Source organism: Apteryx rowi, unplaced genomic scaffold (assembly GCF_003343035.1).
Source record: "Apteryx rowi isolate R43461 unplaced genomic scaffold, aptRow1 scaffold_12, whole genome shotgun sequence".
NCBI classification, from domain to species: Eukaryota; Metazoa; Chordata; class Aves; order Apterygiformes; family Apterygidae; genus Apteryx; species Apteryx rowi.
The window spans coordinates 1,567,010-1,592,130 of record NW_020447419.1 but is presented as its reverse complement, the minus strand read 5'-3'; the positions used below and the strand labels follow the sequence as shown (position 1 = coordinate 1,592,130).

Genomic DNA, 25,121 nt, shown 5'->3' with positions numbered 1-25,121 from the left:
CCATCTGCATGCAGCAAGGCATGATCACGCTTTGTGTGCACACTTCAGGTCATAGGTATTGGAGCTGGCCAGCAGTCCCGGATCCACTGCACACGTCTGGCTGGTGACAAGGCAAACCACTGGTGGCTCCGGCACCACCCACGCGTGCTCTCCATGAAGTTCAAAGCGGGTGTGAAGAGAGCAGAGATCTCCAACGCCATTGATCAGTATGTCACYGGGACCATTGGTGAGGTAAGGGCTGAGGAATTTCTCTAAAGAGTCCAGCTTCTGCCAAACAAAGCTAGAAGTGCTGCTAGGAATACCAGCTGTGGGTGCTATGACCTGGCAAGACCTTCTCATACCTGGGCCTTCTCTCTTCCACTTCAGCCATTTTTTTCAGCCCCAGAAAGAACATGTCCTTTGATAGCTCACTTCAAAACTGTTCAGAGGGTTTCCTCTGGAATAAGATAAGCATTTTGTACCCTCCACCCATACTGAGCTGTTTCCATTCTGGCTCCCTACTGAGGAGACCTTCTGAAATTTGTAAGTGAACATGAGGCAAGAGAGGGCTTGGTGTTAGTTATTTTGGTCAGAGTTTTGGAACTGGTCAGCCTTTTTGAAGGTAATGATCTCTGTTAGCACAAAGGTTGTCAGCCACCTTTAACCCTACCTGAGTCCTTGAGTTTGTTCCCTGGGTGCCTCTGAAGGTCTGTTGCCAACCAACAGGAAGCTGTAGACACCAGGATTTGGGTGTTTTGAGTATGGCTTGAAACATCCATGGCACAAAAATGTTATCTACAAGAAGCCCTCTTGCTGGCTGTCAAGCTGTCAGAGCCAGAGCTGCTGGGTGCACTTGCAAGATTTGAGTCTTCAGGCGGTGCTTAAAGGCCTGATTTGAGCTTTGTGCCTGGGGACAGTAATAGGTGAGACTAAAGGACTAAGGAAGGGTTAATGTTACAGTTAATGTTTAAACTTTTGGTGCCTCATCATACCAGCTGTCCTTTCCTTGTACGTCGGTGTTTGCCTGTGTGGCATTCTGAATTCTCAGAATCCCTCTGACCTCCCTGTTACAAGCAGTAGTGAGACGAGAAAACAGTATGCCCTTTTTAAGTATTGAAAGTCAAGAGCTGGACTGGGGACCGAGTGAATCACCTCTGAGTGCGGTTGCTTGTTTAAGGGTAGAACAACTGGAGCAGTGGCTGTTTCAGAAGGTGAATCATAAACTAAGCTGCTGTTTGTCATGTGTTAAGTCATCTACCAGATCCCATTTGTGTGTGTGTGTGCTGGCTTTTACAGAGCAGCATACTGCAGGCAGGCCAAGCAAAGCATCTTGTAATTAAAGGGGGGGAAAAAATCCTCAAGCCCTGGGGTGAGGAGGGGAAGGATAGAGTTAAAAGGATGCAAAAAAAAAAAAAAAAAGCTGACTGTAGTAATGTGTTCCCACCATCACTTGGGATTTTAAAATCCCTTGTATGAAGTTCCCAGCAGTGGAGCTGTGGGAGCAGAAAGCACAGCTGAGCTGGGTGTCAAAGGGATGCTGTCACCTTGTCCTTGCGTGCTGCTGGCGGAAGCCCATGCTTTGGGGCTGAGCTGTCTCTCTCTCTTTCATCAGGATGAAGACCTGGTGAAGTGGCAGGCAATGTTTGAAGAGGTGCCCGCACAACTAACGGACGCAGAGAAGAAGCAGTGGATTGCCAAGCTGACTGCTGTCTCCCTCAGCTCCGATGCGTTCTTCCCTTTTAGGGATAACGTCGACAGAGCTAAACGGGTGAGGTCATGGCAGGGTCAGGCTATCAGGGTGACTCCAATGAAAAATCTGCGCAGCTTGTGCTTTTGTTTAAATTTTGTGTAGACTGCTAGGGAACGGCTCTGTGCGCTGCACTAAGAGTGCTGGCTAGAATAGCACATTCTGGGAGAGATCTTTCTGGTTGTTACTGCTCTCATAGGGGCAGTAATTACCCAGCCATTGCTCAGTTTGTTGATTAGGGATGAAAAGAGTATTGAAGTTTATTAAACTGTTTAAGAATAACAAGACAAGGCCTACTGCTTCCAGAGGAACCATTTTACTCTTATTGCTGAGCTGTGGGGAGAACTGACTGCTCATGTGAGGAACTCCCCTGTGAATTGCTTTGGGCAATGGAGGCCTTTGTTTGTTCACGCTTAGTATAGTGGGATTTGATGAAAGACTGGGGCTGCCAGCTCCTTTTCAGAGGGATTTTGTTTTTTTCATCTTCTAATCCTTCCATTTATCTTTGTCTTTGTTCAGAGTGGAGTACAGTTCATCGCTGCCCCATCTGGCTCAGCTGCCGACGAGGTTGTGATCGAAGCTTGCAATGAGCTGGGAATAACTCTCATTCACACCAATCTCCGGCTCTTTCATCACTGAGTTTGCCATGGGCTGTTGTGGTCCCTCTTTGGTCACAGTCTCACCAACAGCAGTAACTGGAGTATTACCAGTTAAACTGGGAAGCACCTGCAATCTGTGCTTAGCAAGTATTGCATGATCTGTAAATGAGATCTTTCCCTGTTGCTACCAGAGAATGAAGGTGCAAGAAGTTGGCTTCCAATGTAGAAACAAGTCTCTTGCAAATAAACGTACAGTTTGTAGCTATATGGAGTCTGTTGTCTTATGTCATCCAAATATTTTGCCGCCTCAGGTAAAAGAAGGTTTATTTTTATTATGTAGTCCTGACTTTACCAATTCATTAGAAGCCCTATGGAATGGTATGAAAGCCTGGCTCATGGCTAGCTTCTTAATGAATTGATAAAAATCTGGGTTGTAAACTGAACTGAGCCTCTTTTTTTTTTTTTCTCCTCCTTTTTTTCCTTTTTGGTGCCAGCAGGTAGCTTTATCCAGGTGCTTCTAATCCATTATCCTCTTCTCTGCAAGGAGAGGGGAGTGGGTCCTTTGTCCAAGGCAATCTGATTTAGTGCTCTGAATCCTGCTCTGGACATGTGCTTTTGGGTGAGAGAGGCAGGGTCAAATTGCTTTCTCCAAGGTAAAAGACTCATTCCTGCGAGTTTGACATGCTTGTTCTCATACCCAGAGAGTTCAATTCAGAGTTCACACACAGGCATCTGGGAAACATCTTGCCTGAAGCCGCTTCCGTTCTCCATTATGCGCAATTTGCATTAAGCAGATTTGAACTCTGATTAGAAAAACAAAGTGAAAATCTGGAGCACAATGAGATGAATAAAGTAACTGCCCAGACACATTTTTTGCTGGCAATTGCTGTAACCATTTCAAGGGATTTTTCTTGGTTCCATTTAATGAAATCTGTTCAGTTTTGGCAAGGAGCAGTCCACAGTTTTGCAATAAACACTTCTCTGTCGTGGCTCTGATCTCAGCTGGTACAAAACAGAAACCCTGCACTTGCTCCCTTTGCTCAAGCAATAGCAGGGGCACACAGATGGACCTGGAAGAGGGGAAACAAGGGTTGTGTCCCTGGCTCTGCTGCTGACTTGCCATGACCGTGGGCATATAGTTTCCCTGTGGTGGAGACCGGTTGCCTGTAGAGTATGAGGTCTGGAGAAGAGCTGTCTGTATGTGCTGGGGTTGTATTTGCGGAGCATGTTACTCCAGTGGGAGTAACAACCACCCTTCTGCAGTGTGCTAAATATTGGCAATTTTTGCTATTTCATGTAAGCTGCTTTTTATTGTCATGTGACCCAGTGGGAAAGAGCACCGTTGTCTTTGCCAAACATTCTCATGCATGTACATGGGTATGTGCATGCTCACTGTTATCTACCAGCCTTCCCCACCTCATCCTCATCTCTGTGTTGTTAGATCAGTGCATGAATCTTGGCTGGAGCCTGGAGGCTGAACATCTCTCCTGGCTCACTGAGGACACAGCAGGATAATACGGATGCGCAGTACTCAGGCTGTTGTGCTGGAGCAGGAGGCATGGGAGAAGGTACAGGGCTGGGAACTGTGGAGCAAACGGGATTCATTGAGAGCAGAGGCTTCTGCTGAGTTGTTTGGAGTGGGGTGGCCGGTGCAGCAAGGCCTAAGCAGAGAGCTTTGTGCGCTAATGATATCCTTCCTCGCAGTGCTTTGCTGTGGGGTGAGGGCAGCAGTTGTGAGAACTGTGAGGCGGTGTAAGTGGAGCCTGCAGCCCATGTTTGTGTGCTCCAGGTCCAGGTGACACCCTGTGTTCAGGTAGGTGCAAGCTGGAGACCATCTCAAACTAGTGCTGGCTGCYAGAAGGCCTATTCAGTGTGTCAGGGAGCTGAGGCCACAACTCATGCATTGCCTGTGGGGAGGAGAGAGTGCTCAGGAGCTCCTGCAGAGCCTCCTCTGTGTGGGACATGTGCCTGGGCAAGGAGAATCCTTTGGGACTCATTTGAGATGCCAGGGAGGCACCTGCCACTTCCTTGCCTTGCTGAATTTGTTTGCGTAACAGCCTTAGGCCAGGCAGCAAACACAATGGTGGCATTCAGAAACTATTTGAGCCCCAGCCGGGACCGCAGGCCTGAAGAGATGATGTTCTCAGACAGGCACGAGAGGCACATTCTCTTCCTACGGTCTTTGCAGTCTCTTTGAGTTTCTTGGGACAAGGAGCACCAGGTCTGGTGGGGTTTGGAGGCCCTGTGCGAGCCCCTGTCTCTGGCATCACGCGCTCATGGCACACTGCCGCAGCTCTGTGGTGTCAGGAACAGTTGCGAGTTAGCATGTGCCAAACAAAAGCAAGTCTCTTCTACAAATGCTGCCTGCCTTTGCTCCTCCTTTTCAGGTTCAGCTCAAAGGGACATCTTCAGTCACTGCCAGAGATCCAGCAGCGGTGCTAATTCTTCACGGTTTCAGCCTGCACCACACAGTGCTGGAGCCAGGAGAGCCTCATCCATGCAGACAGAGGCCGTCCCCAGAGATGGTCTAGACTGCAGGAACATGGCCTCGTGCCTCGACGTTGGCCGGAGGCTAGGAACTGGGGCCGCAAGGTGAGTACTGGACTCCTCTGTTCTTGTTCTCTTGTCCTCCCCAGTAAACAGCGTGGGGTTGTTCCTTGACCTGCACTCTTGCCTGTTTTATCTAGACTGGTTCAAACTGAGCAAGGCAAAGAGGTGTTAAATACTTCCCGGGGGATATGAGCAGTTGAACAGATTGTAATCCACATGCTGTTTTTTCCTTAATTCTTTCATTCCACTTCCTCCTTTTGCCCTCCTCATGTCTTAGGCTCCAGGCACTGCTCAGGAGTTGCTGTGTGCTCAGCTTTGCTGCTGTTATGGCCTGAAGGGGAGCCTTCCCCTCTCTCTCTTTTCTGAACTCTACAGTAGGTTATTTCTAAGTGGCTGGATTAGGCAGGGCAGACTAGAGAGGATTCTGCTTCTTGGGCACAGAGGAAGATGGTGACCCAAAATAAAAATGGTGCATTGCATTGTGGCTCATCTGTTGGCTGTGTTAATCCCAGCTCTGGCTAATCTGATTGCTTTCTGTGGCATTGCTTTCCATGGAGTATCCATGTTTGGAGTCTTTCCCGTTTTTATTAGCTTGCATTTTACAAGTCGGATTTCAGACTCTCTTCTTCTACTGCTCTTCCCTTCTCCACATGCCTTTTCTGTCACCCTTTTGATTGTGGCTGGTACATACCATGACAACCTGCTGTCAGATTCCCTCAGGAATCTGTTAGCCTGTTCTTTACCCCTATCTTCTAAAGCATTGGCTAAAATAGAGATTGGTAATAAACATCTGGCCAGCTCCTGTTCTGATTTATTCCTGTTTATCATTTACCATTTGTTTGCTGTCCTTGAGGCACTGTTCAGTCTACTGGTGTAAGTTAACTGGTACTAACCTTCCAGGGGAGATTGCTGCATGAGATGCTAGTAAATGTCTAACTAAGTAGATGGTATCTGTCCAGGGCATTCGTGTACTTTGTTACTTGAGGAGCTGAGTAACTTGCAATCCTCTATGAGCACAACATCTTATGGCATCCATAGAGGGATGTTCTTATCTCCTGCTGTGCCAGTGGGGCCCTGAGATAAGGTGACATACAAAAGTCATACAGAGGTGGGGAATTGTACCTGAGCATCCCATGTCCCCGGCAAAATGCCCGTGGCTGCTCGGCCTTGCTTGTCCAACTCTTGTCCAACTCAAGGCTGGTAACAGCCTTTGGTCTAATTCCAGGTGTGAGGTGACCTCCCAGAAATGCCCTTCAAGGTGGCTCATCACCAAGGCTGCTGTGATAATTTCAACTAGCCTGAAGCCTTCCCCTCGGAGGAAACTGTCAGTGTGTGAAGCCCAGCACTCGAGTGGCTCCTATTCTGGCCAAGAGCCATGGGAGTCCATGGGAGCACGCAGGACTGGAACCAGTGGCTCAGACTGCTGCTCTCTGCTGCACTGTGAGGTTAAACCAGGAGCTGCCGCTTTTAAGTCACTGAGAGAAGTGCTAAAGGAGGGATCCAGTCCCTGCTGGTAGAAAGTCCCTGCTGTCAGTCGGACTAGAAGCGCTCTGAGCATTCCCTGAATGCAGCAGGCCAGATGAATGGTTCTTTGTAAGATGACGGCTGTGCATATCTCTAATAGTTCCTTACGAGCTATTCTGATCTCTTGCTAAGAGCTGAATGAATGACTTTTCCCTTTGATATTTGCAGTGATTAAGAGCTAACAGCAGAGCTCTGCTTAGTATCCGTTTTCCATAGCAAAGGGCATGTCTCTTTTCACAGGGAGATAGCTCTGGTCCCCTCAGCTGATGTTTTTTGAAGAGTGGGCTGCTGACAAGCTCTGTTTTGCACCGTTGCCATATGGCATCTTGCCCCTGGCAGGTCCCATGCTGGCAGAACGAGAACAGCTTCCAAAAGTGCGCAAGTAAACGGAGGGCAGGATGGAATCACTCTCAGCCTTCAGCGTGTGAAGGAAAAGAAAATCCTGTGGTGGATCTGTGGAGCGAGTAGCAGGGGATGTTTTTCCCTCAGCCACCAAGGGTTCCTAGCTGGAGTGCAGGGTCCTGACTCTGGTTGTTCCCTGACAGGATCTAGCTCAAACTGAAGCTCTGCGTTAGCCAAGAAGACAAACCGGGAGGAAATATTCCTCCTTCTCCTTTGGAAAAGAATGGCCCAAAGGCTAGACTGTCTTTTAAACGCTGCTAGGCTTGGCATGGCTGTGAGTGCCTTGTTTGGCCAAGAGGACAGGACCTCTGGCAGCTCTCCGCTGTCCAGGGCAAGCCCTCTCCTCGTCTCCACCAGCTAGGAAGAGCGCAGAGCTGCCCCTGCCCAAAGAAGGGGGTTTGCACACTCCCCAGGCACGAAGGGGAGAGCTGACACGGGCCAGCGGGCAGGGGAGTGATCCGCTTCCCGCAGCCGGGACAGCCCGAGCCTCCCTCGAGCGCAGCTTGGGTTGGGCAGTGTTAGTTATCTTTGCATGCAAGTTGCCTACAGGTATAAATTAATCCTGTGTTTTAAGGTCCAGCTGCTGGTTTGTTGCCACTTTATGCAATAGGGCCTGGGTGAAGCATGGAGACTTTGAAAAACCTTGGCTTCTTGTGTTGCTGATCATATCTGGAGGGGAAGAAATGTGGTGGTTGTTTTGGGTTGCCCAGAGTTTCTACTGTCTCTATGCAGTACTCTGCTAAGGGTTATCAAGTGTAGCCGAAAATGAGACTTAGCTGAATGACAAAAATAGCCAGCATTATACTAGTAAGCAGTAAACAGAATTTCTATCAAGCAACGTAAACCCTTACATTTCAAGGCATGGACAAGCCCCTACAGAGAGCTTAGGCAAATGCATTGTTTAAAGCACTTTATCCCATAATACTTACTGCGGGGAGAGGGAAGGGTGTTTGTTGCTGTTATAAGTGATGTGACATTAAAGTGAGGCGATTAGATGGACTGTGACTTCAATTCAGTTGGGCTATTCCTGTGTGTCTGTGAAGTGAATTACTTAGTCACTTTGCTGCTAAGCTGGATCTTTGCAACTGGTCTCTGGCCCAACATATATAAGCCTCACTTGGAAAAGAGAAATTAACAGAATCTAGTTTAACAGGAAATTATTTTTGTGTGTCCTGGTCTAAACCATTTTTAGTTCTCATATGTTTTAGGTACTCATTTGGCTCTTGAACATTGCTTGCATTGAACTGATTTCTACTGCAATCATTCTACTATTTGCAAATGTTTTGGTTGCTCTATAGATAGCAATCTGTGAAAACAACTGCCATGTGTGTTTCTCATGTCAAGAAGCCAAATTCTATTTTCATTCTATGCTTTATTCAATCTGCAGAAATTCATTGACTTGAGTAATACAGCATTTTTGTAGCCAAGAGAGGAATTTGGTTTGAGGAATCATGACAGGAACCTTTACTATATTTGCAAATGCTGCACAGGTTTTTTCAGAGCTGGCAGCATAAGCTAAAGGGTCTTAGTGCTAGTTCTGTTCACTGTAATCAAAAGTAGCTTTGCTTTAAAAAAGGTTTTGAAAGCGCTTTCGTTTAGCTTTTTTTCCCCTCCCTCTGTGCAAGGTAGAAACACAGTACACTTGAAATGAGTCTATGCCTGCATGTTAGAGAGCACGTAGGTCTTTGTAGATAGGCTCCCTCTCTTATTTTTAGACTTTCTGCTGCAGAGGTGACTGAAGAATTTCTATGGGCACAGGCTGCACTCACTAGTGTCTAAACCACCTCAGTTCTGGCTTTTATTCCCATTTGCCATGTTGCAAATGCAGATGGAATAGCTGGGATTTGAAAGAAGGGTGTAGTAGTACAATCTCTAAACCCTTTAGATGGTCACATATGTTATCCTCCATCAAATGATTGCAGAGAGAGGTGAATTCTGGTCTTCCCCCAAATCTCTGGAGGCAAGGCACGGAGCAGGGTCTTGGAGCCACTGACTCCCCCCTGCCCAGGTCAAAATTGATGTTGGGGCTCCAACAGTTTATTTTTGAACACATCCACCTTTAAGCATGCAGCTGGCCTTGCTACCCTTGGCAGCTTAAATATTTAAAATCAAGCATGTTCTCAGTGTTTAAGGATCTGGCTGGACTGAGGACCATCTCTTTGCCTCCATTCACATCTAGAATTGGGATATTTGCTTTTCCCTCCCCCCTTCTCTCTCTTCCACCTATTCCCGCAAAGCTGTCTGCCTCTTGCAGTGCGGCATACATACTCAGAGGGTCTCTGTGCTCTACGGGGGCATAGGGGGAACATCTGGAAGTCTTTAATTAACAAACATTCTCTTGAGGTTTACTTCATGCTTCAGAGAGATGTTTGTTCCATCTTGTTTCAAGGCAATGTTACTCCAGATCAGAATAAATGTCTTCTTCCTAGATTCCATGGTAGCAAAGAGAATCACTTAAACTACATATCTGGTTTGTAAGTCTTTTTATTAAAAGAGTTGGTTTTTTTTCTTTTCCACAGTAGTAAAGCTTTGGCACTTACAGTATAAAAATAATCACTGATCATAATTACACCAAATTCCTCTTTGTCAACTGCATACTAAGTGTCTTCAATACATTTTATTCCCATATAAAAACACTTGAAGGTCAGGGGAACAAAACTGATAAATAACAGTATGAGATACAAAGATACAGCTAGAAAAATACTAGGATCATTATGAAAGAATTAGGACTGTGCATATTTTAAATATCACAGTGATGGGTTTTGCTGTTCCTATCTTATTGCTGGCTGCACGCTTATGTGAAAGCAGAAGTGTTTGGTGGACTTTCCTATCTCTAAAATTCAGTAATGTCATTCTCAGTTTGTTTGCATGGCATGGGAACCTTTAATTTCTACACCCCTCCCTCCCCCTTAATATTTTGATCCCCCACCAATTTGTGATTTAATATCACCCCACTTTTTTCTTTAGATTTGAAAATAGTGACTGGTATTGAACACTTCGAGCAAAAACAAGGCAATACACTGCTATCAATCATGAGAAAAGTCTGAAACACTCCAAGAGTGGCGCTTGGAGAAGCTGTGAGTTGAGCTTAAGCTGGGAAAATGGCTCCAAAGCAAAGGGCCATTTTGAAAGATGCAGTTTGCTAGCATCACTCCAGTTTGGATGGTAAATCGTGGCAGATAGGTATCTATACTTTGGTTTGTCTGTTGCCATTGCTGCAAGAAGTCTTGCTGGATGTTACTTTCCCCGTGGATGTTGTGTGTCTGCCTGTACATCTAGGGGCATGAAACACTCAATTGGGCAGTTGACGTTCTGTCAGGAGGGAAGGAAATCAGTTAGCGCTCTGTCCCGTCAGGGCAGACACTCCTGTACTGTGGTTTTAACTGAGAATTGTTGCCAGCCTGTGTAGCTGTTTAGCTTTTTCCATCACGTCACGTAGCTGGTTTACAGCAACAAGTGAAGACTAGGAAATAACTACATGCACTACCGCCTCAGCCAGAGCATGCAGGCACATCCCATCTCTAGTCCACAACAGCCTCCGAAGTCCCGCTAATGTGAACAGCRGCGAACACCATGCTTAGAAGGAGAGTTCCAGATTCGGCTCTTTGCTGCCCAAAGGGCTGGTTTGCTGGATCAGTGGTTATCATGCACTTCTGAATGAGCAGAAAGCTGCGCACTGCTCTGATCCCTCGAGCCTTACACAGACCCCGCGTATTCGTGCCATAGACCAGACCCACAGTACRGAAGGGCAGAGAGGGAAAGTATACTCACAGTGTTTGTAGCCTGATGGTATCTCTGTGTAAACTGTGTGTAGGTATGGCCAGCAGAGCCTTCAGGGGCCACCTCCACGCTGGGTCTGCGGCAGTTGTCACAACGCCAGCCCTAGAGAAACAGAAGGTGCGTGCGCCGGTCAGACCGCGCTGCTGAAGATCGCCCTGGAGCTCCCATCTGCCAGCGTTTGTACACGTGGGTACAACTCCACCAACACCAATGCGGTTACTCCCATTTTACACCACAGAGACACAGCCTCTGAATCCATGTCCCTCTAAGTGCTTAAGCTCCTGTATTAATTACTTTTCTTACTATAAGGGCCTGTTTTGGCCAGGAGAGACCATGTGACCTGAAACCCAACAGTCTTAAGACTGCACTCTCACACAGCCTCCTCTCCCCATTGCCAGTGGGCAGCAGGCCCAGTCCCTCCTGCTTACCTGCTGTCCTCCATAACAAGTACAGGAGCAGATGGCCCCAAAGTATTCCTTCTGCCACTGCTCTCCTACTTGGTACATTTTCCCATCGTCATAGCACGTGGTCTCATCTGTCGAGAAACARGCACAGCTCAGTTGCATGGTCTGTGCTTGGCTTTAAGCATTAGTGGTGATCAAACAGGTGCCTCAGCCCCAGCTTTCTCCCTTTTTAGCCAGAGGTTCACTGACTGGCAGAGGGAACATCAGTCACTTTTATAGCTCTCTAGACACTTTGAAGTAGAAGATGAGGGTATTTGCCTGACAGGAGCAATGCAGTTTCATTTATATTATGAAGACCAGAGGATCTTCAAGTGACAGGCCCTGCAGAAGTGTCCTCTGTTATTCATTAGGGTAATCTACACCACCTAGTGTGCTAACATATTCCTCTCTTGTGGCTCCAGGGCCAAAAGGCAGATGCGGAGGGGGCTGTGACCTTAGCCAACAAAAGAGGAGGTTTTTTTGTTTTTTTTTTTTCCTTAAGCTAGGGAATATGAGTCTCATGCCTCCAGTTCCCACAAGAACAGATTCAATCTGTCACTCCAGAAACATGAATCAGACATGTTGATTCTCTGCTCGCCACCACAGCAGGACCCAATATTAATCAGAACAGCCAGGAAAAGCTGACRCTTCCTGCATGGGAGCTCAATTAAATTAACATCAGAAAGTGACTTACGAGGTTCACACTTGAATTCTCCCTTTCCATTTCCAAGGCAGGTGCAGCTCATCATCTGGCCATTCTCTCCCTGCCGGTCCCACTTCTCCCCAATCTTGTAGTTTACACCGTTATCATGGCACCACTCTGGAGAAGGCAGAGGAACAAGAAGCCAGGAGTTATTCCACACGCTGCAGTGACTAGCAGGAGGAAAACTGCTTTGTGTTGTTTCGGGAACCAACAGGAGGGCAGGAGAAGGAATCTTTTGAGCTCATGTAAGTCCCAGGGAGGAAACATGTTGCTGCTGGAAGTGGGTTCAACTCCTGCAACATTTAACTGGTGAGGACTGGGGAATGGGTAGAGGCTCTTAGGAAAGGACTAAGTGGGATGTGACAGAGACTGGGTTGGGGAGGAGGGTTGGCTAATGGGAGGAGAGAGAAAGAAAAAGGAATTTAATACACCTGGGGCAGGAAGAAAGAAAAATACATTAAATGCTCCTTTTTTATGAGCAAATACCCAGTAAAACCAGATCACAGAGTGCATAACACAATGGGTTAGCCATATGTATTGAATGATGAAATAAAATTATTAGTCCTGTAGAAAAAGTTGTTCCCTGCAGTCACTCCTCTGAGCCTAAGTGCAAAAATGCCCTCTTTCCTTAGCTTACTCTGTAATTTGAAAGCACAATTTAAATTAACTGGATGTGTTGCATTAACCACTAAATTGCTGACTTTTGTTCTACTCCCTTATATGGAAGGCTGAAACTTTTCCACATAAACCACAGTCCTGTGCACACTAAAACTTGATGCTGTTGCAGTGGGGTTGCCTCCTTGAGGGAGTTTCAAAGAAACACTGAGAAAAGGAGAAAACAGGCTCTGCAAGATGCTTTGCATAGGCTGTCTGCAATGCAAAACAGACTTTGGACTTGCTCTTACATTCACTGAAATGCATACAAGTTCTGTCTGGCCCACTGCAATGATGTATAAAATGAGGAGATGAAGATTCAACCATAATTCAATAGTCAAAGCTGTCTTGTTAAGTAACTACTCAGATTCTTTTTTAGGCATCTAGTCTATCTCACTTTTACATATTACCTAGACTTACCTGGCACAGACAGGGAAAATAAAAGAAACATTTAGCTTTGGTGAAAAAGTCATTACATATCAATACAATATTAATTGCTGCTGATGCAATGAATTTGCCATTACTAGATAAGCTGCATAGCTCAGAAGTAACCAAAGTTTTCCATCACTGTCAGTGATGGAAAAAATACCAGTCTGTTTTAAAAACCTAYGGGCCTGCATTCATTTGCTTCATGTTTGGATCAGATTGGCTCTGTCAAACATGCTATTAGTGCTCAGGGAGATTAGAGATGGAGATGGATGGTGCAAAGCAAGCTACTCACTAGAAGAATCACATCTGAAATGACCACTGCCAAAGCCTAAACACTGGCACCAGAGTTTAAAGCCAGTTTCAGATAATCGCTCCCATTCCTCTCCAATGGAATAGAAGGAGCCAGTGTAAGTATCATAGCAGGTGTCGTCAGTTGGCTGGTTTAGTCCTTCAGACACTGGAATGAAAAGAGAAGAAACAGGCATTAAAAACAGCAATAGGAACGACTAAACCAATTTTCTCTATGTGCATTTTTTTTCCTTACAATATCCTGGTAGTAATGGAGCTACCCCATGGGCATATACTTGATGGCTCTGTCAGCAGTTCAGACTGATTTATTTTCCATTTGCATGTGTCAGAGCAGTTGAATGATAAAAACCTGATATGAAGGCTATTTTCATTTCGATTTGCCAAGTTTCAAGCAAGTGCGAGTTCTTGGCTTTGCTGCTGGAGAGCAGCAATCTGACTTGGCCTGTTTTTAAGAGAAGTGTGCTGTGAGATGCTGGGGAATGACCTGAGGTTGGTAGGTGCAGATGTACTTATGGGGGCAGTTCAGACTCTAGCTCACAGCAAAGGGGTAGAAGAAGGAGGCCTTACAGCCATACTGTTGGATAGACAGATTCCCCCTGGGTGTGTGCACTGACTGGAAAGTGGGTGTTTTCTGTACTGATCAAACAAGTTAATGCTCTCAGTTCAGTCTGTGACAGATGTGAGGCAATTGGGGTGCTGGAAGGTGGGAACATTGTTCCCTCCTTGTTTCCCAAGGAGGCAGGGGCAGTAGGGGGTCTGCACGGAGGGGCTGACTGGGCAGACAAAGCAAATCACTAGCTTGTCATTTCTTCTTCTCCCATCCTGCCCTCCCATTCTTTTTAACCTCAAAATACACAACACGAGGAGGAAGGAGAAGGAAAAAAGATTTTGAGCAGATCCCTGTGCTGTTAAGAGCCAAGCCTGGATCCCGCAGGGTGTGTGTGGGCTTTGGACTTTCCAGCTGTGGCAAGTGCTGCCTCTGACCACAAGTACTTGTGGTTGGTCACATGACTCCCTAAGTGCTGCCTGTCTGTGCTTAATCAGCATCTCTGCAAGCAGCCTGCCCCACTGCCAGGCCTTCAGGACGGCCTAGTGGTGCTGCTGGTTATTTGCTGGTGGATAACCAGTACAGCCAGTGGCAAATGACGGACAAGAAGATAGAGCACTTAAGCTGGCTGCCAGTGTCTTTCCATCTGCACRATGCATTATTGTGACAGCAGGTCTTCACCACTGGCAGGAATCTGTGACACCAGCATAACCTAGACTTGAAGAGCAGCAAATACCAAATCTTTTGTTATCTCTTGCACACTGACTGCAGAGAAGTATGTGGAGCCTCAAAGCACTGTCTTCATGATTAGGCAACAGAACAGAACAGCTGTAGTCACACCACCAGGGTGGCATAGTTATCTGAAACCAGAAGACCTCAGAGATCATTTGACCCATCCCCTGCTTTCCACATACTTTCTATGTCTGAAGAAGTTTCCTTTCTGAACTATCCCCAAGCTTGGGAACCAGGTTGTTTTGGGTAAGGGAAACGAGACAGAGACAGTAAAGGTTCATATTGACGCTACAAAGCTTTTACCTACCAGTATTGCCAACTGTGACCACCTCCTCCAGCACCTTTTGTTTCCGGTGATCTTTCAGGGCTTCCACTATGATGTTGTAGGTGGCCCCTCTTGTAAGGCCAGTGAGCGTAGCACTAGAGGAAGTGCCAGGAACCCTGAACTGCAATGACAGGCAATGCTAAGTCACCAGAGAGGGAGGAGTGATTATTTTTTAGTTTGCAACCCGATCACAGGAAAGACCAGCTGTTCAGGTTGACTTCTATGGGGTATATAGTGCCAGCCCATTCCTGCTACATGTCTTGGGATCTTCAAACAACACTGAGTCAAACTTGAGTGCCCTGGGTGAGGTTTCAAAAGGGATGTTGTTAYCTCCATTTTAAGAATAGAGAAACCAAGGCAGAAAAAGGGCGTCTTTGGCTCGGAGGAGCAGCACCTCAGTCTTTGAAACCTCTAGAGTGAACTCCCAAGTTGTCTCCTTGACTGCCCCTTTCCATGGTGAAAGGTTGATACAGACAGCATTTCCAGGGCTTTGTCTTTTAGTGGTTTTATCCACTTCATGAATGAGAGGGGCATTTAACCTTCCTGCTCTTTCAGCTACATGTTAATAAGACTCTTTAAGACAACTCCAGCTGCCATCCCCTTAACACGAAGGGCTGGAATTCCAAGAGACATCAGCTACCATGGTGATGTCTAACACCATATCTGTACTGAGAAAGACAGCTGTTACCTGTAAAGTATCTTCATCCTGGCTGACTGGCTGACACGAGATGATGTATTCAGAGCTCTCCAGCAACGGCCTCCAGGAGATGGTTGTCTGAGAAAGGGCTTCTTGACCTGTGGTATCGTTGCGCCTGGGCCCGCGAGAGTGAGGGTATGAAGGTTCGACGATGATTGGCACTTGGTACCCAGGGATTTCAATTGTTTCATCTACATTTGGTGGTTGCCCTCTTGACCCAGTCTTAAGGGGAGTTGCTGTAGTGGGTACAGGCCGTCTGTAGCCATGCTCCTCAAAGAAGAGTTGCTGACCCTGGTGTCCTATTGTCTGTGGGTGCCCAGACGTTCCTGGAAGTTGGATACCATTTCCATTGTCATACCTATTGTTTGTGAGGTAAGGGGTCCCCTCATCAATGGAAGGTACATCGAGAATGTCGGGTTGGTTGGGGTGCGGCCTGGTAATCAACGTGGGAAGCTCATCTGGCCAAAGAAAGGTTAGAAGCCATAAAGCAAAGCATGGTAAATTAAACAGCTGGAGTGAAGGCTGTACACCACTCCAAGCATCGAAGATTAGCAATCTTTCCAAGATACAACACACTTTTTATGATCTTATAGTGACTATTCTGAAGGTAATGGTTTCTATCTATATATACATTTATATAAGTTATATAAATATATATTTCATATGAGGGCATAAGAAGTGTGTTGGTATGAAATTTTCATACAGCCAAGCAAGATTTGAACACTGCACCCCGAAGAAGCCACTGATGCGCAAACTGAGAAGAAGGCATATAATTGCAAGAGATATTCCCAAGTTATCAATTTAAGAAAAATCACTGGTATGCAGTAAGAGACTAGCTCCTAGATCACATTTGGATCTCCAGCTCATATTTTGCTTGCCACGGGTATCTCAGTCTCATACTGCAGAAGGGGACCGAACAGAAGTAAAGGATTTAGTGGGCAATAAATTAATGGATCCTGCTTTTGATGCCATCATGAGCTAGAAGAAAATGTGAACATTAACTTTAATTAAATTATAAGTTAGGTATCCAGGCAAGAAAAACACCAAGCATATTGTTCTGTTCCTAGTGTCTAAATGCAGCCAAACACGATTCAAATAATTTAGGAATCTTACCTCACATTCTAGAAACTATTTTCTTTACAAAGCCTATTTGACCCCTAAGAAAAAGTCTGTGGTTTAATGGTGTGAACAGGACATTTTTAAATAATATTTTTTATTTAAGTCCTGAGACTGTATTCCCCAAGGGGAAGACATCATCATCTCCTGTTGCCACACAACAATCCAGAGCTTTATTTTACCTGTCCTTTTTCTGCCAATCAATGGTTCACTCTTTTGATTGTTCTTCACAGCAGTAATGTAGATGATGTATTCAGTTCCTGGTTCCAAACCTAGGGAAGGAGGACACAAAACAACCTTTTATTTGAACATGTGTGGCAGGGAGTCTAATGATAAAATGAGGTGACAGTGAGCTCAGAGAAAGACAAAGCTTTGTTCCTTTACTGTGGTTTCTAATGCCAGACAGTGGGTTTATGAGTACACCTATCCTACAGATACAATGCGTTTTTCTAATCAGATCAGCTATAAGATTAAAAAAAAAATCCACAGTTGTTTCTTTCTATTGCCATCACAACTGTCATCCATTCAAGCAAAAAGCCCCTGACCCTGGCACCCTATCAGTCACATATACTGAAGATTCAGTGTGGTTTGTGACTGCAGCATCCCCAACCCCAGGTGACATGGTCAGATTTCAATCTGTTCTGAGGAGTAGGGGGCTGGATTACTCTTGTACTGTCCCAAAAACAAAGCATGAACAAAGCTGGGCTTTCATACTGTATGTGTGGGGGATTTCCTTAGTCCCTTCTCTGCAGTGGTACTATCCTTTACCATACCTGCTCAGCTGCATGCCTGGCATATTTGGACTAGGTAAGAGGGCTGGGGGTGTTCATAGGATGGAACCAAACAGCTTCCTACTATTTGCTTGTTCCTATTTAGGAGGAGAAACACAGGCTCTGCAAAGTCTTCTCACAGTACTAAGATTCAAACTGCATGTAGCCATACCTGCCTCTCATTCTGCCTTCAATCCCACATATGATCATAAAAGAAAAGCAACTCCCAAGTTTAAGAGGTTTGGGCAAACATCTCCCAAACAAAGCACAGACACATACCAGTAATAGTAGCCTCTGTGATGCCGGGCCGAAGGCGAGGCAGAAGCTCCTTGGGTGATGAGCCAGGTTTCTCATATTTGATGATATAGCCTGTGATCTTGGCTCGAGGAGGCTGCCAAGTAACCAGAAGGGAGTTGCTTGTGGTTGTGAGGAAGCGCAGGTTAGAAGGAGCATCAATAGCTAGGTGAAAACAAAAGCAAACAAGTCAAATGCAGTAAGGGCATGCATATCCTTCATCCAGACTGCATCTTCTGGGACCAAGGTCACCCTTTTCAAATTCAGGAGAAGATACTGCTGTAAGTCACAGTAAGTAACATATGTGATCAGATGCAAGGATATGTACATATTCTGCCTGACCATATGCGATTACTGTGCATTAGCATGAGCAGAAGAGACAGACAATATCATTACCAGTGGAGGCATCAATCACTACTGGGGAACTGCGTGCATTCTCGTTCAGAGTGTAAAGGTAGATCTTGTAGTCATTGCCAGGTTGCAAGCCTGAAATTGAAGTTGAAATGTAAATGTTAGCTTTTCCTTGCAAAAACAGTACATGGCAATGTACTGACAGCTGCTATGGTTGTTACTGCTGAAGGGTTTTTTTGTGTTGTAAAATTAGTCTGAGGAAGCCACCTAAAAGGGGCATCAGCATGTCTTTCAACAACAGCTTCTTGGAGACTAGCCTTAATGATTCAGATGTTTCCCACCTTTTACTCCTGTATTATTTCTCAAAGGAAATATTACAAAGCAAGAACCCAGTGTATCTTCTGATATCACTCCAGAAACACCTGCTTGCTTAAGCACCTCACTTACCAGTGATAGTGTAAGTCCTAACATCAGGGCTGATGGTCCTTTGAATGGGGGTCTGGCCACTTGCTGGGATAGCATCAACTTGAAAGCCAGTGATGGTCTCAGTCTTGGTTCTCCAGGTAATGGTGATGGTTGTCTCAGTGGCATCTGTCACACGGGCCCTGCGGGGGGGACTGACATCTGCACAAGAAGGAAGAGGTCTCCTGTCAGTACCTTGGGCAGGGTGAATCTTAGCAATTAAGTTTGTAAAGGCCTTTGTCAGAGCTTTGTATAGGGCCCTGCTCTTGACATGGCCCATTTGATCTCTGCCTCTGGGCCCCTGCAGCCAGCAGAGTACCAACTGGTCATTCATGGAGTGTCACTGCTTACTTTCAAGAGTGGTGACCACCCCCTGGGCTGGTCGGCTGGTCAGAGAGTCCTTCAGGGCATAGACACTCACTTCATACTTGGTTGCCACCTAGAACAGACRAAGTTACACTAAGTTATGAGAAGGACCTGGTCCAGAAGGAAATATTCCTACCCTTGTTCAGTGTTTGCTGGAGCCACATTCCTTGGTCAACAGTTATGAAGTATGAAACCTTGTAACAATCCAAATCAGTGAAGGATTAATGGGATGATTATAACTATTTCCACTTCTAGTAAGCAAGAGAATACGGGCCCTGATGAACGGTGCTGTTTATAATACTAGTAGTGCACATGTGTGCACACAGGACCAGAGGAAATCCTGGGAGAAAGTTGTTTGTCATCCCCAAGTTTTAAGATCTCTGTGCTTCAAAGCTGGTTATTCAGGAAAAGATGACTTAAATCCTGGTTTTCCTGGGGATAATGGAAGCAATCTGCTATGATAAGGTGTTCTTCCTGAGAAGAAAAGAGAATGGTGGAAATTGCAGCTTTACGCAAGGTCTTTAGTCCTTGACTGCATCAGACCAGGAGTCCACTTAGATTAGAGTGCATTTGAAGGCTCATTTTTGAAAATGATTCACAAAACTCCTTAAAAACAGATCAGTAGCTTTAAGATAGCAGGAACCATAAAAGCAGTGATTTTCAGCTTTTTCCAGTATAGGGACTTCTGAAATGTTTCCAGTGGAGAAGATGGTTATATAGCAAATTTAAGCCTACTGAAAAGCCCGAATTTTTTTTACTTACATTTTGCACATGTCTTAGAAATATACTGCCTGAGCAATAGACTGACAAGGCTTCCTGTATAACAGCTTAAAAACCAGTGCATTGGGTCATTTTATCTGACCTCTTGTGAAAGATGGGCAAAAGCATTTTATTGAGTTACTGTTGATTTTGAACCTGATGATTAGCATTTGATTAAGGCACCCAGTCTCTCCTAAATGAGGAAGGGGAAGAATGCAGATTCAGCAGGCCAATTCCTTGTCTTGTAACAGCTGTGGTAACAGTTAGTTATGGTTGACAACTAGTCAGACCTCAACCAGAGAGCCAGACCCTTAGGAGCTGTAATGATCTACTCCAGCTGAGGTTCCTGACCCAGGAATTTTAAATTGCAGGAATTTTAAATTGCTTCAGGTTTTCCCAGTATTTCCTTCCCACAACACATTTTGTATTATATAAAGAAAAGGGTTACCATTAATCCAGAAACAACAGCAGATGTACTGTCTGGAGAAAGGTTGATTTCTTTCATAGGACCAGTCTTTTCTTTGGGATTCACTCTAACTCTGTAGCCAGTGAGACGAACGTTTGGTGCATTCCAGTTGACTGTAAGACTGGTGGGAGTTACCTGAGTAAACTTCAGGTTTGTTGGAGGAGGAATTGCTGTGAAAATCAGGATTGGCACATGGTTAGTTTGAAGAAGACAACCTCAGCTAAAGTAATAATCTCTCCTGAATGTGAAACAGTTCTAGGCCTGAAATATGCGGGCAGGGAAGTGGTGTGCCTTCTGCAACTACGGGTTTAAAGCACTGTGGAAGTGGACAAGGTATTCAGGAAGAGATTCTCTAATCTGTGGTAATGCTTTTCTGCAGAAATAAGGAGATCTTCATGTTTCAAGGCTAAAGTAGGTGAGTAACCCTGCTTGCCGTGATATAAGGCAAAGGCTCTGGGAGGTGATTACATCTGCAACAGGCCAGTGTTTTAGTTGTTCTGCCTGTCTCTGTTCTTCACACAACTAATAGTTTAGTCCTGCTTCACTTGCCTATCTCTGTTGATTTCTATAACGTGATTGTTGATTTACAAAAGTAGGTAGGAATCAGGCTCAGGAATTGCAAAGAGGGTATAAAAATACTGCCAAATGCAGAAGGGAAGCATTTTACAGCCACTTAATGAGTATAAATTACTACACAGAGAGCAAGGCAATGGAAAAGCAGAGCTGTGGTAGCCATAAGGCTCATCACAAGAGTCTGGTCATGAGCTAATACATTTGATACCTTTAAAAACAACTGCTTGTGTTAAAAAACAAATAGAATAAAATCCACTGAAACATTTTCTTGCCTTACTGTTTGTAATCCTCAGGCTGTAAACAGGGAAGAATGTGCATATATATATATATATATACACATATATCTTACCACAGTACCCACTATTAGCATGTTGCTGTGAAGTCTTCTAATCTTGTAGAGTGGAAATACAGGACAATTCTCCTTTGCTTTGCTCAAACAGAGCTCAGTCCAAAGCCCATGAGAGTCAGTGGAAAGTCTTAAGCGACTTCAAACACTTTTGAACAGGCCCACAAAGGGTAAACCACAGAGAGTGGGATTTAAAAATTGTTTGCATTCCTAGCAGGTAGTTAGCCAGCTCAATCATTTTGGCACTTTGGTTTAGTTTAGTACAGCAATCTGTACACTGGAAACAGCCATCTTCATTGCTTCCCTGGAATTATAGGGCCAAGTTTTCATCCACAAATGAATGGGAGAACTGTATTACAAAGGCACTACCAAGACATGTCTGGCAGTGCTGGAAGCYTTGCAATGAATTTCATATTGCTGGCAGTATTTCTATCTCAAGGAATAGTTTCCTTTTCCTTTTGCACAAAGGAATTTTGAATGTATTTACACTGAGTTGGATCTGACTCATATGTAAGGGAAGGCACTCTCCTGAATGGAGCATGCCCTCATCTTCTTGAGGAGGTGATGTGAATGGCAGAGTGTGGGCATGCAGACAGGCTGTGGTCCTTCGGGCAGYGACAGTGAAGGATCAAAAGGCTCTGTGGGAACTGAGAGTCAAGCAGTCTCCTAGCCCTTCACACMGATTTTTTGCTCTAGCCAACAGTAAGGACCCTGAGGGAATTAAAGCTGCCCTGGTATCTGTTGCTGGTAACTTGCCCTGCTTGCAGGTCCCCCATACCCTAAAGACAAGCTGTGGTAGAAGGTTTTTCACCCTAAGGTAGGTTCCCTGACTAGGGGGTCAGACATTACTGATCCACTTGAGGACGCAGAGGAGGCTGTAAGATAATGTCCCTCCTTTCTCCGGAGTCTGCTCCTCCAGTCCTGCTCTSCCCTGTATTCCCTGTCTTCCCTAACRTGTACATAGGCTGACTCCACTGGCAGCCAGCTCTCTGGCACAACTAAGCTGTTTCTCAAGAGCAATCGCATCCCCTTGGCTGCCCCGGGGGCTTCCCCAGGGCTGAGCACCAGTTGCGCATGGAAGCGCACTTTACCCAACAGGGCAGAAGCCACTGCTGCCATGGCCTGCTGGGTGGTGTAGTTGAAGGTGTACCTGTGGACTGGGTCCCAGTGAGGGGCAGGCTCTCCATGTCATCGTATATGGCAACGATATTGATAGTGTACTCAGAACCTGGCCTGAGGCCATGCAGCTCAGCAGTGTCTTCTTCGCCACCTGGGGCCGGCAATAGCTCATGGATTCCATCCTCAGGGCTTGAGTAGGTCACCCTGTACCTGGTGACTTGCCCCTGCGGGCTTTCCCAAGCAATTTTGATGGAATCAACATCCACCTCAGTGAATGTTAGTCCTTTAGGGCGGTCAATGTCTGTTAGGCAAATTAACGGTAAGAGGTTAAGTGATAAAAAGCAGGCTGTAGGCGAGGAGAAAAAAACCAAGCATTTCTATTACATGCAAAGCAGTTTTTCGGTTTTGTGCGGGAGAGGGGTACCTGATTCTCCTCTGTGCTGTACCTTGCACACATRCTTACAACTGTGCAGAGTAAGCTTGAGAGTCTGCGAGTGCCAGATAGCAGGAAGGCAATCCTGGCCTTGTCGAAACCGATAGGACTCGCACCAGCACCTTCAAAGCAGCCAGGACCCTGACCACTACCTACATCGAGGCCCCCTTGGCTCTGAAGCCCCTTTTACACAACTCTAGCAGCATCAAGCCACCTTCAAGTAGCCAAGAGAAAAAAAAGACAGCCATCTGAAGACCCATTTCTACTACTAAAGCCAGTTCCTAGTGCAAAAGGCAGCCAGACAACCCACCTGACTGGGTAAGTTCAGATGCTTGCTCTATTTGCTTTTTACTGCTGTAAGCTGCTGTGCAAAGTGCCAGTCCAAGGAGAACCAGTCCCACTCTTCTTTCATGAATTAATATCCAATTAACACTTATCAAGAAAGCAAATTACTTAATGTAATTTAAAATTTTAAAACAGTTAGAACAACTTTTCAGCTCTGTAGTGAGCRCACAGGGAATGTCCGCAAGTGCAACTGGGTCGTACAAACACCTCCTAGTTAGATTGATTCACTGGATTTGTCTAGTGAGATTGGAGCTCAGTGCTAGACTGCAAGGTAAGTGAGCCTTGCTCCAAAAAAGTCTAGCGTGGCTACCATGGAGCTATACCCATTTGTTACACAAAATGGGAGGATCTGGCATACCATTTTTATATGGGATCCAAATTATTCTTTTCCAAAAGATGCCAGCTTTATTTGCTGTGCTATGTTAGTTCTACATTCTCTAGTTGGCAAAGGTGATTTTTCCAGGAATTTGTTTGGCTTGAAATTGATGCGATTATCTTTTCCCATCTCTACAAAGCTTCAGGGAAGCTCCTTTTGTCTTTAGTACAATTCTGTAATTAGTTGGGGCTGAGCGGTGGTTTTAGAATACAAACCTGAGCAAGGGAATAATGTGCACAGAAATGCCTACCCCGGGGGCGGCCTTGGAAAAAGCACTTTACATTAGAGACATCCCTCGGACCGGCTTGTTCCCTCCTGCCTAGAGGAGTACTGCTGTTCTGTGCAGGGAGGTATGGCAATATAAGGGCTGAGCTCTGCCTTCCTTTGCAGTGCCCCGTCTCAAGTTCTCGATAGCTCATAGAGCTTTTCTTATTCCCTTGCACAGGGCAAGTGCTCCCAAACCCAGTCCAGCCCTTTAAGAGGAAGGGGATAAAATCACCTTTGCCACTCAGCTCCGGAAGGGAGATCTTTGCACATTTTTCCAGTGATTGGCTGAAGGCAAACAAAACTCAGACTTTGCAGCTTTAGTGAAAGAGAATCAAAAGCGCAGCATTTTGGGGGTGGGGAATTGCATTTCGCCAGCAATTTGGGGGAGAGGGACTGTGTTTTTGCCAGTGTCTGCAATTTAGGTACTTATCGCAGAGCGGGACACTTCTCACTCTCCTGGAAACTAGGCACCTGCTAGTTGCTGTCACTGAGGATCCGATGCTGCATGGTAGAGTTGGACATCAATAGATAACATTGCTTTGTTACTGTGAAGTGAAATACGTACTGGTGACGGCTGTCTCAACCAAGGGGAGGCTTTCTCCGTTGTGATTCTGCGCGTAGACACTGACCATATACTCCACTGTGGGCTGCAGGCCTTCAATAGTGACTTGTGTTTGATCTGGCAGGAAAGAACAACATTGGATTAATTTGGAACAAGGACAGTATGAGCTCTTGGTGCCCCGAGCCTTCTCTAACAAGGAAGTCGGAAATGGTTGTGAGGAAAAGAGGCTGTGGAGAAAACCACCTCCTCCTCACCATGAAAAGCCTGTGTTGGACAGCAGAAGTGCTAAATCACAAGAAGTGAAGCAGTTCTTATTGCAAGACTCTGGTGCCCACCCACCCACACAGGAGGGTCTTGGGGAAAAATATCATGGGAGCCTCACTCAGTGTGCAAGTTCTTTTGCAAAAGGCCCAACTGACTCAGGGCATCTGCAATTCTGTTCAGAGACTGCAGCGTGAGCACAGTGTTTTTTAAGGCCCTTCAACCCCATCAGTTGTATTTTTATGCCTTTAAGGCCTTATCCCTTGTGCAGAGTGAAACAGTACAACTTTCCCTGCTCCTCCAAGCTTGCAGAGGGGAGGGGATGGCAACACTGGCAGGCTGTTCCACATTTTACCTTGGAATTGCATTAGCTGTTCCCTGCCTTTGTGTGGGCCTCTTCAGCTGGACTAAGCTATAGAGCACTGGCCTCTAAGTGGCCCTGAATAAGAGGCCGGTATGAGCCATTTCACGATTGTCATTAAAGTGACTTAGAGTTGACACCTCTGGTTTAACTTCTGCTTGTACTATGCCTCTCTGGCAGTGCAGGAGGAGATCTGCAAATYTGAGCTCCTGCTCAAAGGCCCCACAGCTAAAAGGGCAGGTTAGCCCAGTAGGGAGGAAGGAAAACAAAACAAACCCAAGAGGAGACCAGCCTTCATTTTCTGGGATAGGATTGAACATTAACCCAACCGCTAATCTCAGCAAATCCCACAAAAACTGACTGAAAGCGTTCCTGTGAACAAACTGAGTACTGGCTGGCAGATCCTTTAAGGTAACAAGGTCAAGCTTGTAGCATGGACTCAGTCACATACACTATCAAGTCACCCTCAGAAGG

At 45.7% G+C, this 25,121-nt stretch overlaps 2 protein-coding genes across 2 annotated transcripts in view; one reads left to right on the top strand and one right to left on the bottom strand.

Annotated features, from left to right (window-relative positions):
* ATIC (5-aminoimidazole-4-carboxamide ribonucleotide formyltransferase/IMP cyclohydrolase) overlaps positions 1 to 2,588 on the top strand; it is a 32,894-nt gene extending 30,306 nt beyond the window's left edge. The window contains exons 14-16 of the mRNA XM_026087962.1: positions 49 to 231; positions 1,592 to 1,747; positions 2,246 to 2,588. Of these exons, the coding sequence (XP_025943747.1) occupies positions 49 to 231; positions 1,592 to 1,747; positions 2,246 to 2,365 (459 nt within the window). The 3' untranslated portion in view covers positions 2,366 to 2,588. The remainder of the gene's footprint in view (positions 1 to 48; positions 232 to 1,591; positions 1,748 to 2,245) is intronic.
* Positions 2,589 to 9,267: 6,679 nt separating this feature from the next.
* Positions 9,268 to 25,121, bottom strand: part of FN1 (fibronectin 1) — a 208,361-nt gene continuing 192,507 nt past the window's right edge. The window contains exons 31-45 of the mRNA XM_026087948.1: positions 24,029 to 24,142; positions 22,074 to 22,343; positions 19,987 to 20,174; positions 18,765 to 18,852; positions 18,399 to 18,575; positions 17,997 to 18,086; positions 17,586 to 17,765; positions 16,719 to 16,808; positions 15,412 to 15,878; positions 14,706 to 14,844; positions 13,103 to 13,267; positions 11,719 to 11,844; positions 11,010 to 11,116; positions 10,573 to 10,683; positions 9,268 to 10,113 (exon numbers count right to left, since the gene is read on the bottom strand). Of these exons, the coding sequence (XP_025943733.1) occupies positions 10,039 to 10,113; positions 10,573 to 10,683; positions 11,010 to 11,116; positions 11,719 to 11,844; positions 13,103 to 13,267; positions 14,706 to 14,844; positions 15,412 to 15,878; positions 16,719 to 16,808; positions 17,586 to 17,765; positions 17,997 to 18,086; positions 18,399 to 18,575; positions 18,765 to 18,852; positions 19,987 to 20,174; positions 22,074 to 22,343; positions 24,029 to 24,142 (2,387 nt within the window). The 3' untranslated portion in view covers positions 9,268 to 10,038. The remainder of the gene's footprint in view (positions 10,114 to 10,572; positions 10,684 to 11,009; positions 11,117 to 11,718; positions 11,845 to 13,102; positions 13,268 to 14,705; positions 14,845 to 15,411; positions 15,879 to 16,718; positions 16,809 to 17,585; positions 17,766 to 17,996; positions 18,087 to 18,398; positions 18,576 to 18,764; positions 18,853 to 19,986; positions 20,175 to 22,073; positions 22,344 to 24,028; positions 24,143 to 25,121) is intronic.